Here is a 13,652-nt window from a genome sequence, read left to right as displayed (position 1 = left end):
TCTTCAAAATTAGTTTCTGTCTACAAACCCTTGAGAAGTATTCTGCATTATTTATTTTAAAAAGTATATTAGTGGCTGAAAAAAAATCTACTTCTAAAAAGAGCTTCTTGATAGAATTTGGCTTCTTCTCAAGTAATTAAGCCTCATAACAGAAAGCGGTAATAACTAAAATTCAGAATTATCTCAAAATTTCGAATAGTTTTATACAGAAAAAAACACAACAGCACAAATATCTGTTCAGGAAGAAAAAAATTTAAAAGGGTTAAAAGGTGCTATTGTTTTTTAGAAAAAAAATCTATTACAAAATCAGTAGAAGAAAGGAAGGAAAAATAAATCAGTATTAAATATTCTCTAAAAGTCTTTAAAAAAATTCTCTTATGCCAGAGATGGCTTAAAAAAAAAAGGAAGAAAAATCCCCATTTTCCATATCTATAAAATGAGAAGTTATTAAAAGTTGACAAAATAAAATTATTAAAGATCTATTTAGTAACAGTTAAGAATGTGTGTGTATGTTGGTGGAATAAAGGAGAAAAAAATTTAATTTTAAGGATCAGGGATGAGAAATAAATGATATAATTGATTCTACTACAGCTGAGATGTTATAACAGAGAAGACAATGGACCCTCTAGATTTTTTTCCCCAAAGCACATTAAACTCTGTGGGAAGACATGAGAGGTAAGATGAGGTTTAACAAATACTAAGTTGAATCAAGCCCAGCTTCAAGCCTAGCATTATTAAATAGCATTTGTATACTAGATAGAGAATTGGCCTCAAAGCCAGGAAGACATGGGCATGTGGTCAGCCTCTGATATAGCTCTTAGTATACTAGACAACTTTTAAGTTCTAGGTTAATGAGTTTCATTATTTAGGGGTTCTTGATACCAAAATCATTAGTTCAACCCCTGCACCTAATTCCTCACTAACTTACTATTTGTAGGATGACTTCCTTTACTTAGTCATCTATTAGAAATTAGATTAAACATGGTAGGTACTTATTTATTGAATGGATAGGAGAGGAAGCATGGTTTGGTAGAAAGACTAGAGTCAAGTGAACCAAGTTGAACCTTAGTCACAGACCATCAGTGTGACTTTTGGAAAGTCATTTAACTTCTCAGGTCTTCAGTCTGCTCATCTTTATAATAAGGGGAATGGTTAGCTTTGAATGTCTTTTTCTAGCTTTCATTCTATGATCCTCTGAATTTATAAAAAGACATCAACTCACTCACCAAAATGTTTAAGGTTTGTTTACCATAATTGTATCTTTTTTATTTTTAGGTATTTTATGTCTAAAGAATTCTCTAGACATATAAAAAGTCAATGAAAAGATTTCTCCAATTTAATTGCATTCAAAGGGATTTTCCTTTTCAAATTAATGATTCTAATAAGTGATTCACAAACTTTTCTCTAAAGCATATTAAAGAAAAAGCAAATCCTTCCTTCTCCCCAAATGTACATCATTGCTAAGAAGGTAAGAATTCACCCTTTTAATGTTCATATACACTTTCTATAATTTAGATTAAAATTACACAATCCATAGCAATTGTTCTTTTTACAAAAACATTCCAGGAATGTTTCCCACCCATTTCTTTAATTTTGCCCAGGCCTTTTATTTTGGCCTCCAGAATATAATGGTTACAGTGTCACAGCTCTGCCCTAATGGGGCAACATGAGGGATTTTGTGTTGAGCTGAGAGATACTTATAAGTTTGTTTTTTTTTGTCTTGAGAAAGTGTTCAGACAATTCAACTCAACTACTCTTAGAACAGGGGATGTTTAGACTGGAAGAGAAGAAGGGGCAGAGTAAAATTTATGTATTGTTAGGGTTATCATAATGAAACAGGATTACACTTCTGCAAAGCCCAAGTGCAGAACTAAGGTAAAATGCTGGAAATGGAGAATTAAATTAATTATATTAACATTCCTAAACAAAAGGAAATACTTATTACCCAAGAAGTTTTTGTAGTTTCTTGCAGCTTTCTTGGAGGCTTTATAAACGAATTCCCAGTCTTTGAAGGCGATTCCCTTTCAGAGAAGTGGCCAATTTAACAAAAGTTCTGCTCCTGGAAGCAGGAAGACTGGAGTTTAAATCCGGCCTGACACTTACTTACTTATTAGTAGCTCTGAAATTCTGCTCAGTCACTTCATCCCAATTTTCCTCAGTTTCCCCAGATGTAAAGTGGGGATAATATCACCTGTCTCCCAGAGCAGCGATGAGCATGAAACGAGATAATTGGAAAGTCTCTGGCATACAGCGAGTGCTTTATAAATATTTCATATTAAATATGGATTGGACAAGATGATTTCTGAAGCCTTTCTCAGTTCAAATTCTTGAGATGGAAAGTATTTCCCTGACAGGACGCTCCTAAAGAGGAGGACTCTGTGTAACACTCATAGGTAGATGCTGCAGCAGCAACTTTTTTAAGGAAAAACTTCTATTGGTTAGGTTTAAGTGGAAACTAATTTCTTGCATCGGCAATTTTCTAGAAAATGAATGGTAGGGGCAGCCAGGTGGCACAGTGGATTGAGACCAGCCCTGAAGTCAGGAGGACCCGAGTTCAGATGTGGCCTCAGACACTTAACACTTCCTAGCTGTGTGACCCTGGGCAAGTCACTTAATCCCAACTGCCTCAGCAAAAAAAAAAAAAAAAAAAAAAAGTTAACGGGTGACCCCGAGAGCGGGGTGGAAGAAGCAGTGGAGAAGCGTGTACGTTATAGACATCTGCAATATACAACCTCCTTGCTACAACTTGAAAGCTTACGAGGTTTACTTTCCTGAAAGTGACACCGCCCCCTCTTCCCCCCCTCCCAACTCTTGTGAGGCTCAATCCAGGCTGGCCCCTGGACTCGGATTTCGCGCCTCCAAGCAGCGTTAATTAAACACGGTCTGCTTCAGAAACTTACAAGTCATTTGTAACAATGCAAACTGGTTTAGGGTCACTAGAAGTGCCCTCTCTTCCAAAGAAGGAAGAAGGCACAGGCGCGAAAACTTCCTCCTGGGCGCGGAGAGTACTGAGAGGCTAAAGCCGCAGCCCCGCGCCTCAGACCGCGCGCGCGCCCCTGGGGCTCGAACTCCCTCCCGCGTGCACGGGGAGCGGGTTCCACGCACACGCACACGCACACGCACGGGGCCGCCCGCTCTCTCGCGTCGCCAGCGCTTCGCCGGGGCCCGGGCGCGCGAATTCGCGGCCCGAGCAGACCAGCGGTTCACGGCACAGGACCCGAGAGGATGGCCTCCAGCGGAGTTAGCTGGAAAAAAGAAACACCAGCCTTCTCTTCCTATACCCGCGCGCCTTCCTCGTTCGCGGCCACGCCCCACCAGCTTTTCCGGCTTCTTCCCACCCACCTCCTCCCGCGCGCGGCGCGCCGCTAACTTAGTGGCGCGCGTGCGTGCGCGTGCGCAGGCGAGGCTCTAGGAAGTGGAGGGGGCCTAATAGACACTGGAGAGTTCCTGGTTTTAACCCTTTGGCGGCCGAACTAACAGCTATTTAGGTTTACGTGCCTGCGCAAGGCGGCGGCGCGCCCTCTTCCAACCCGCACCGCGCATGCACGGGAGGTGGGGGGGGGGGAGGTGAACGGGGGGATGGTGGTGGGGGTGTTCACGGCCAGCTCGGCATTCTGTGCTCGTGCAGGAATAGGAGGGCAGCTATCGCCACGGACGTGCACAGTTTCCCCCTCCCCCCTACCCCGTACCCTTCCCCAACTCCAAAAAAACACGCTAATCCCCCCCCCAAAAAACACTGTCCATTCAGACACCCCAATAGCCCCAAGCCCACCTCTCCGCGCCCAGGCCTGTGTGTGTAGGGAGTACGGGCAAGAGTCCGTGGCAGTGCTGGGCTGCAGGTAAGCGCGGGCTGGGCGGCGGGGCCTGGGGATGAGGGGTGCGGGGAGAGCAGCGGGGACGCGGATGGGGGGCCGAGCGGCGGGCGGGCGGGTGCAGTGCCGCGGCGGGGGCGGCCCGGCTGAAGCGCGTGCCCGCCCCGGGATGTGCAAGCAGCTCGCGGCTCCGGGCCCGGGCCCGGGCAGGGCCGGGCGCGGCTCTCGCGGGGCTGCAGCGGGGCGGACGAGCGGGCGGCGGCGGCGGCGGCGACGGCGCGCGCTCTCGCTCCAGTCCCCGCTCGGGGAGAGTTCATGGCCGCCGCTGCCGCTCGCACCGCCGCAGTGTATCGGGGCCGGAAGCACGGGCGGGCGGGCGGGCCTGTACCTTGGGGGCCGGCGCCCCGATCCCGTCCCTACCCCAGTCTTACTGTCCCCGCTCTCATTTGGTTTGAGGCTCTGCAGCGCCCGAGTCGGGGGAGGCTGAGTCGGGCGCAGGATGGCTGAGCCAGGCGGATCGCCCCTCCCCCGCGGCGGAGGGAACTGTGCTCGAAGCCGGGCGGGCGGGTGCCTGTTTCCCCAGCCGCGCGCGAGGCCGCTCCCCGCTCCTCGACCCTCCCCCCCCTTCCCGTCCGGGAGGGGGAGGGGGGACCCGGCGCGAGCCGGACGGGGAGTGCGCGGGGCGCGAGCTCTCGGCTGGGCTCGCGGGCAGGCGGCCCCGCGCGCCACTGGCTGACGCCGCCGCGGCTGCTCTGCACGCACCTCAGTCGGGCTGTGTGAGCTGCTGCTGCCGCCGCCGCCGCCGCCGCCGCCGCCGCCCCTCAGCCTTGCTCTCCGCCTCGTGGTGCACGGTGCATCCGTCTTCTTTTGCTCTTGTGCAATGGCCGAGGCGGTATGAAAGATGCCCCACTCCAAAAAAAAAAAATTAATTTCTTTCTGCCACATTTTTAAGCGGAAGTTATGAACTCCATATACGTTTTTCCGTGAGCCGGAAAAGCTTCTGTTTCAAAACGAATGCAAACGGCCTCATTCAGCTCTGCCCTGTCTCTGAGTTACTGTAGGGAGGGGGGATAGTTAGACTCAAACTGGCTTAGTTTGGGAGGCTCCTTGAGCCTCATCCTTCGCGGGTCCCCTACGTTCAGCCCTCCCTGCTGTTGGATGGCTGGGTGGGGAGTGGTGGGGAAGCCTTTGCTCAGCGAAACAGAACCTCATTCCCGGGGCGAGGACGCTGCTGGAACCGCTTTCTTCCTGTAAGTTGAGAACCTGCCCCAGTTTCCCCTTCCATCAGTGGGTAACTAACTGCAGCTAAGAAATTCAGAATGAGCTCACCCGAACACTGCAGTGGGAGAAGGTCTGAACTTGAGTTCTCATTCTTTGATAAGTAAGGATTGGAACCACCAGATCTTCCCCTCTCCTCCTGCAGCATCTGCCGGGGCTTCTGTCCGGTCCCGATCGATGAATGATCAACGCCCACCCGCTGTGGCTAACACACTGGTACAACTAGAAAAGCACGACATTGTGGTAGGATCATAGAGAAACTGGAAGGGGCTCGTAGGGCGTCTGGTCTAGTGAAAGAAACCTTATGGGGCACCTAGTCTCGTAGATGAAAAAGAAATTAAGTGCTGCAGGTCACACGCGTAGTGCCAGAGAGGGAATTCCAAATCAGGTCTTCTGGTGCTCCTTCCTTCCAACACCTCTCATTGCCTTCGCCTTGGAGTCAGTTATTAGAACATGAATAATTTGCAAATGTTATCAATAAAAAGCAATGTAGTATCTATAGTCATTTTCTAAAATCACACTTGTTATTTCATCTGTGTCGAGATCTAGATGAAGAACTTTCTTTATTCATAAATATCCCCTCTTTCTATCTTATAGAGCTAGAACTACCTGGGACAAAGGTCTTGCTCTTGGTCGCTCAAATCCATTGTATGTTACAAGTGACATTTGAACTCCATTCCCAGGCTCCTCTATGTAGAAGGCAATATCGCCTCTCATTGATTGCCAGCCATATCTTAAAAATTTAAAGGATATTATGGGATGATAGATTTAGAGTTGGAAAGGATTTCAGAGGTTATTGAGTCCAATCTTCTCATTTTACAAATGTGGAAATTTATTCTCAGAATGATTAAATGTCCAAAGTCATAGATCCAGGTATTGAATGAGATTTGGAGTTGGAAGAGGCCTTAGAGGCCATCTTGTGTCTAGTCCAGATGCTAATAGAGTAAATAAGCTCAAGAAGATTGTTTGCTCTGGTTGATATCAGATGTAGGATATGGAATCCAGTTCTCTGATTCCAAAGCCAGTGCACCTCTCTATAATACTGAGTAGTTATTGACAACCTTATAATGTATAACTAGAAAAAAAGCTAGAGATGAATTTGTCAAACCTTAGTCTCAGAGTAGGAAGGGACTTGTGAGGCAATCCAACCTATACTCACTTCTGACAAGTTAAAAAAAGTTATAGAGAGGTGGAATAAAATTATGCAGCAATTTAGTGGCAGAGTTTAAAGTGTCCCACTTCAGTGTCCACAGTGCAAAAATTAGGTGAATATGGAGAGAAACTCAGCTATTTCTCTTGGCTTGTGTTAGAGTAAAGTTGTTCTGGCCCTAGTTGTTTCTGCTTCACTTTAACAGACATTATTTGTGCTTTAATATTTCTGGAAAGTCCATCTGCCATCTTGTTTGTCAGGCACTGGTTGTGAGGGCTTTGAAAAAGGACAAATAGTCTAGGAGTATCCAGACTAGTTATAGGGTTTTAAACTGAGGAGCTTTGGAAAAGATGATATTTAACATTTCCTCTGCCTGCTTCCCTCCTCCCCCTTTTTTTTTGGCAGCCTTTTGGGGCCTCATTTTAAGCTTTAGAACCTTTTAGTAGAACATTTTCAATTAGGGAGAATTACAAAGGAAACCAATTATTTTGAAATCTAGGTTTCAGGGTATTTTGTTTTGTTTAATTCAAGTTCATAGGCTCCAGGCTAAGAACTCATGCTTTAAAAGGACCTTTTCCTTTGGAAAAGAGACTAAAAATATTTTTCCACTGCTTTTGGGATCTTTGGCTTGTCTAAACTGGGAAGGGCAGGAAGTATAGGTGACTAGATCTTATCTTTTCATTAGGGAAGAGGGTATAAAAATTCAAATGAATGAGATAAATGCCTGTAGTAGATTAGTGCTTTTTTCTACTGGTTAACAGTAGAGGTTCTGTTTGTAGGAATATTTCTATTTTCCTGAATTATATGGTTTGTGACTCAGTTTCACCCATTCAACGCCTTCTCTGTGCAGGACAGTACTTTTAAGGGGTTTACATTCAACTGGTTTTTTTTTTTTTTTTTTAATATCAGTTGGAATATGGGGGAAAGTACCCTTAACTTGGAAAATTACTATGCTATTTCCTTGCTATGGCAAATAAAGCCAAGTCTGTCATTTTTCCTATGCCCCAACTGAAAAGCTCCAGCTCCAGGAAAGGCCACTATAATTACAATGCAGGAATCTTATTCCCATTGTAAGATGAGGATTATAATCTTGTTTTGTGAGAGGAGGATTCATGGAATCAAAAATTTTATAGATATTTTTATTTTTTGTGGCCAACATTTATGCCACTGTGCTAAGTCTGGGGAAAGAGAGGCAAAAGGCAGTCCCTGCCCTCTGCTAGCTTATAATGGGGGAGACCACATTAAGCAAACAAGTACAAACAAGCTACATATAGGATAAATAGGAAATAATTCACATAGGAAAACACTATAATTAAAAGGAGTTAGGAAAGGGTTCTTGTAGAAGATGGTATTTTAATTGGGACTTGAGGGAAACCAGGGAATGCTGAAATGGAGATGAAGAAGAAAAGCATTCAAGACTTGGGGGATAGCTGGAAAAAAATGGCTGGAGCTAAGACAACTAGTAGGGCAACTTCTCTGGATCCAGCTTGTTAGGAAATAAGGCTTAAGAAGATTATAAAGGTAGGAGGTTATGAAAGATTTTTGAATAACAGAAATTTGTATTTGCTCTTGAAGATAATTGGGAGCCATTGGAATTTATTGAGTTGGGGGTGGAAGGATACCTATGACTTGGTTAAACCAGTGTTTTAGAAAATCACTTTGGTGATTGAATGGAGATTGCCTGGAATGAGGAGAGACTTGAGGTGGCAGAGCCACCTGCAGACTATTGTAGTACAGGTGGGAGGTAGCAAAGTCCTTCCTCAGACTGGTGGCAGTATCTGCAGAGAAGGGGACAGGTGGGGGAGATGAATTGGTGGACCTTTTAAACAGATTTAATATGGCAGATGAGAGATAGTAAGAAGTTGAGGATGACACCTAGTTTTTGAGCATGAGGGATTGGGAGGTTGGGGTTGCATCCCACAATTATAGGAATAATAGGAGAGGGGCAGGATTTAGAGCAAAAGTGGGTTCAATTTTGAATTTGATATATATGAAAGGCAGTAAGAAATGTGATATTGGGGGTTTGGGGCAACATAGGTAGATTTGAGAATCATTAGGCTAGAGAGGGTCATTAAATCTATAGGAACTGATGAGATCACCAAGTGAAGTAGTTTAGAGAGAGAAAAGAGGAGGGCCCAGGACTGACCCTCCTGGGAAACCCATGAGTTCAGAGGGCATGATCTGGATGAGAATTCAACCAAGGAAACTGAGAAGGAGATTAGGAAGAAGTGCCAGGAGAGAGCATTGTCGTGAAAACCTAGAGAGAAGAGTTTGAATGATTCACAGGGTCAAAGATTTCATGGAGGTCCTAGAGAGTGAATTAGAAAATGGGGATTAAGAGATATTTAGTAATTTTGGAGAGAGAAATTTTGGTGGAATAATCAGGTTAGAAGCAAGGGATTTAAGAAAAAGAGAGGAGAGAAAGATGAAGTGTTAGTTGCAAATGGTCTTTTAAAGTTTAACCACAAAGGGCAGAAAGATCTAGGAAAATAGGAAGGATCAAGTGAGGATTTTTTCAGTATGGAGGATTTTGGGGATGGATTTTACTGCTTTGGTCAGCAGGAGTATCTTTGACTCTTTGCATTTCTGTGAGCCAGACAAGCTACCTTTGTATCTGCCATTGTGGAAGGAGACAAACCAAGCTTGTTTCTACAAAATAATGGCCAGTGTAGATCAGGTTTATTTCTATTACTTATAACTGTAATAACAGATAACCACTACCACTCCCATCCACCCCTGAAAAAAACAAACAAACCAAAAACTGAAGGAAGATCCATAGTTGGTAATAAGAACCAAGAGAAAAACATTATTTTGATTGTGAGAGCATGAAAGAGAGGATACTTGAATAATAAATAGCAAATTTTCTAGTGAAGGTTTGTTCCCTGAAATTGAGCCCTGCCTGGTTAGTGCTCTATTAAATAGAACAAATGTAGAAAAAATTTTAATAAGCTAGAAATTATTCCTTAGACACAAACTTCTGAAGAAAAAGTTTGGAATATATTAAAAATTATAAAGCCCTAGCTTGAGAGTTAAATAATTTAGCTTATGATATATACTTTTTTTTATCTTTAAAAATGCAAAATTTTTAAAATCTAGAATTATCTATCTTGATAAAACATCTAACACTACACTTTCCTGCTTAAATTTGGGGCTTGAACTCCTTACCACCTATCCTCGAGATTCTTATTGCTGCCTCTAATGCTAGATCCTTTTCCCTTTAGTCTTAGATGCTATTCCATACTCTTTGCTCCTTGTTACTCTTTCTTTGAAACTGTCCTCAATATGAGTAAACTTCATTCCTTCCTCCAGCAATTTCTTTTAGGCTAACCTCATCAAATTTACGAATATATGTATTTTCCCCTTAAGAAATATAATCACAGTATTTTTTGTTTAGGATTTGAAAGCATGATGATTTTCTACCTTTTTTTTCTTTCAGGTTTGGAGTGTCACTGATCAGAGTTATTCTGATCTGAAGAATTTGGTGTTTTAAATCATTAAGATAATTGCATAAATTGTTCATGGTAAATATGACATTTAATGTTTTTCAGTGAAATTTCAGTAAATTAATTTGTTGTTTGCTTTTTAAAAAGCATGTTTCAGATATAGATATACTCATGGTTTGATTTAAATAAAATTTAATTGCCTCATACTAATTCTGAGGGAATTAAAAGGAAATCACAATGGTTTTGAAGAAAATACATTCAAGAGAAAATATAAAAATCATGGGCCTTAATAAAAAATTCCCTGTTAACAATACTGAGTATTTTTAATTCTAGCTTTAAGCTTTTAGGTAGAAAAGTAGTATTGTAGTAATTACAAAGCAAAAGATAAAAATCACTTCTGTCCAACATATTCAGTCACCTTTTTATCTAGATGTTTGTTGTTTTAGCATACATTAGGGGCACCATCTATCTTCCCAGCCTTCATCTAGTCCCTGGAAATGGTTAATTTGCCTCAAATTATTTTGGATATCCTTACCTGGGTTTTTAGCAGTATCCTAGAGTTTTCTTTCTGGAAGCCTGAACCAAATAATGATTACTCTTTTGGGGATATTTTAATGTTAATTTTCTCCTTTTATTATGAAGTTAATGCCTAGGTAACATCCAATTAAAATCAATAAGTATTAGTTGCTCAACTACTGATTTTATGGTTCTATTATGGAGAGATTTTCCAGTAAGCCAGTAAGTTTCCAGTAACCTAAGATTTTCCTTAGTCCTTGAATCTATTATTTTAATATTCTGTATACCAAGGTGCCAGAATCATACCTTTATTAATGAATGTGTGAATGAATTATTGAATTAAGAAATATATACTAAATGACTATTAGGTGCTAGGCATTCTGCTGCTCCATAGCTTTACAAATATTTTTTTAAAAGGAGATAGTCTCTGGTTTCAGGGAACTTATTCTAATTTTTGTTATTCAGTTGTATCTGACTTTTGTGATCCCATTTGGGATTTTCTTGGTAAAAATATTGAAGTGTTTTGCAATTTCTTTCAGCACTTTACAGATGAGGAAACTGAAGCTACATGGTTAAATGACTTGCCTAGGGTCATACAGTCTGAGGTCATATTTGAACACGGCTTTTCCTGACTCCAGGCTCAGTACTTTATCCACAGAACCACCTAGCTTCCTCTTACATTCTAATACAATAAGAGAAATATACAAAAGGCAGAGGTCACTTGGGAAAAGAATTTTGTTCTGAGGTTAAGGAAAGTGGAAATGGAATTGAGTTTGAAAGGAGTAAATGGTGAAATGACCTGAGGGAATTGGTCTACTGCCTAGGGTGGTGAAATAGAGGAAGTTGGCTACTCAATTGACCAGTCATTGGGTTGGTCACTAAGATAGGCACTCCAAAGTTAGAGGATTAATTTCATCTTGGCCTATGGACAGGCATTCAGGAAGACCCAGTTATGATATAGGTACTGCTACCAGTGTAGTTAATGACCTTCCTTTGTCTTTTAATTTTATTCTCCCATAAATTCTTCACAGAAGAGTCTGTGTTTAGATCTAGTTTAGAAATCTTCATCTAATTTTGTTTTTATTATAAACTTTATAGTTAGTTAAATTCTAAATAAGTAGGAAACTGGAATTTTAATATGTTATACTTTCTCAAAACAGTCTCTTGTATTAACAGGTCTTTTAGACTTTGAAAAAAAGATAAATATCTAGTTAAAGTTTATCTCATTTTATGTCCTGGATATTTCATTCATTGGTAATATTTAGGTTTTGCTTTTTTTTTTTCCTATAGGAGTTTTTCATCAGCATGTCTGAAACCATTAAATATAATGATGATGATCATAAAACTCTGTTTCTGAAAACATTAAATGAACAGCGTCTAGAAGGGGAATTTTGTGATATTGCTATTGTGGTGGAAGACGTGAAGTTCAGGGCACATAGATGTGTGCTTGCTGCATGCAGTACCTACTTCAAAAAGCTTTTCAAGAAGCTGGAGGTGGATAGTTCATCTGTAATAGAGATAGATTTTCTTCGTTCTGACATATTTGAGGAAGTTTTGAACTACATGTATACTGCAAAGATTTCTGTGAAAAAAGAAGACGTCAACTTGATGATGTCATCAGGTCAGATTCTCGGTATACGGTTTTTGGATAAACTCTGCTCTCAGAAGCGAGATGTATCCAGTCCTGAAGAAAACAACACTCAGGCAAAAAACAAATATTGCTTGAAAATAAATCGCCCCATTGGAGATTCCACTGACAATCAGGATGATGAAGTAGAAGAAATTGGAGATCAGGATGACAGTCCTTCTGATGACACAGTGGAAGGAACTCCCCCAAGTCAGGAGGATGGTAAGTCACCCACTACCACACTTAGGGTCCAAGAAGCAATCTTGAAGGAGTTGGGGAGTGAAGAAGTTCGAAAAGTAAATTGCTATGGCCAGGAAGTAGAATCTATGGACACTTCAGAATCAAAAGACTTGGGGTCCCAGACTCCTCAAGGTTTAACATTTAATGATGGCATAAGTGAAGTAAAAGATGAACAGACCCCAGGCTGGACAACAGCGACCAGTGACATGAAATTTGAATACTTACTCTATGGTCACCGGGAACAGATTGCTTGTCAGGCATGTGGAAAGACATTTTCAGATGAAGCCCGCTTGAGAAAGCATGAAAAACTCCATACGGCAGACAGGCCATTTGTTTGTGAAATGTGTACCAAAGGCTTCACCACACAGGCCCACCTGAAAGAACACCTGAAAATCCATACTGGATATAAACCGTATAGCTGTGAAGTGTGTGGAAAATCATTTATTCGTGCTCCAGACTTAAAAAAACATGAGAGAGTTCATAGTAATGAGAGACCTTTTGCGTGTCACATGTGTGACAAAGCCTTCAAACACAAGTCTCATCTGAAAGATCATGAAAGAAGACACAGAGGGGAAAAGCCTTTTGTTTGTAGTTCCTGTACAAAAGCATTTGCCAAGGCATCTGACCTCAAACGCCATGAAAACAATATGCACAGTGAGAGGAAACAGGTCCCCACTAGTGCCATCCAGAGTGAGACTGAACAGTTGCAGGCAGCTGCTATGGCTGCAGAGGCAGAGCAACAGCTTGAGACTATAGCCTGTAGTTAGTTACAATCAGAGATCAAAGGAAAGTGGAACTCTTTATACCCAAAATGCAGTTATTGCATAGATTTTGAGATTAAACCTGTCAAAAATGAATTTCTTAAGACTGGTCACTGTATTTTTGTGGAAACTTGTGAAGAGTTGTTGTCATAGAATTGAAGACGGTGCTTGGTTAGATGCTTTAAAAACTTTTCAAGGAAGTATTTCCTCAGAATTCTGACCAAATGGTTTTACTGTCTCACGTAGTAAATCGTAGTAGTATTGCCAGTTTGCTGTTCATTTTTAAAATGGTTTTAATTTGAGAACTCGTTTGTCATAGAAGTAAAAAAAACAAAAAAAAACCCACTTCCTTTTTAATTCTTCTATTCCTATTGCACTTGGAGTGTATTATATAGAATGAATAATTGGGTACATTGATTTCTTAATTACTTTTTGTGATTGCTGGTTAAAGCAAATTTTTATTCCTTAGAAAAGCAACAATGAGAACACTTAAGCACCTTTCCTATTCAGAGTGCCATATTAGCTGTTGGGGAGAGATACACAGTTTACATGAGACATGGTCCCAAGTACAAAAACATCTAGGAGCAGAAAATGCTTGATTAATGTTTGACCATGAGCTGAGCAATCAAAACATCAGTGGAAGTCATCAAAGTACAAATTGATCTTAACATTTGTTTTATTCATTTTGTAAGTTTTTTTCTCCTGTATTATTGTGTGAAATTCAAATGTTTGTTGCCTTTTGGCAAAGGTTCTTCATCACTTTGTTGCTCCCCACCTACTTAAACTCATTATCCTCTCCTCCTTATATAACTTTGAATTAAATTG

At 41.5% G+C, this 13,652-nt stretch overlaps 1 protein-coding gene across 2 annotated transcripts; it reads left to right on the top strand.

The window, feature by feature from the left end:
* The first annotated feature begins 3,578 nt into the window (after positions 1 to 3,578).
* ZBTB14 (zinc finger and BTB domain containing 14) lies at positions 3,579 to 13,171 on the top strand. Of its 2 annotated transcripts, none has more exons than XM_031946617.1 (3): positions 3,579 to 3,839; positions 9,677 to 9,761; positions 11,490 to 13,171. In XM_031946617.1, the coding sequence occupies exons 2-3, from the start codon at positions 9,759 to 9,761 to the stop codon at positions 12,831 to 12,833; spliced, it is 1,347 nt and encodes a 448-aa protein (XP_031802477.1). In that variant the 5' UTR covers positions 3,579 to 3,839; positions 9,677 to 9,758; the 3' UTR covers positions 12,834 to 13,171. The 2 variants fall into 2 exon arrangements, with proteins under 2 accessions (XP_031802477.1, XP_031802478.1); XM_031946618.1 differs by lacking the exon at positions 3,579 to 3,839 and adding an exon at positions 4,378 to 5,062.
* The last annotated feature ends 481 nt before the right edge of the window (positions 13,172 to 13,652 follow it).

The sequence above is a fragment of the Sarcophilus harrisii genome, chromosome 1 (genome assembly GCF_902635505.1).
Source record: "Sarcophilus harrisii chromosome 1, mSarHar1.11, whole genome shotgun sequence".
NCBI lineage: Eukaryota > Metazoa > Chordata > Mammalia > Dasyuromorphia > Dasyuridae > Sarcophilus > Sarcophilus harrisii.
This window is presented reverse-complemented; position numbering and strand designations above follow the sequence as displayed.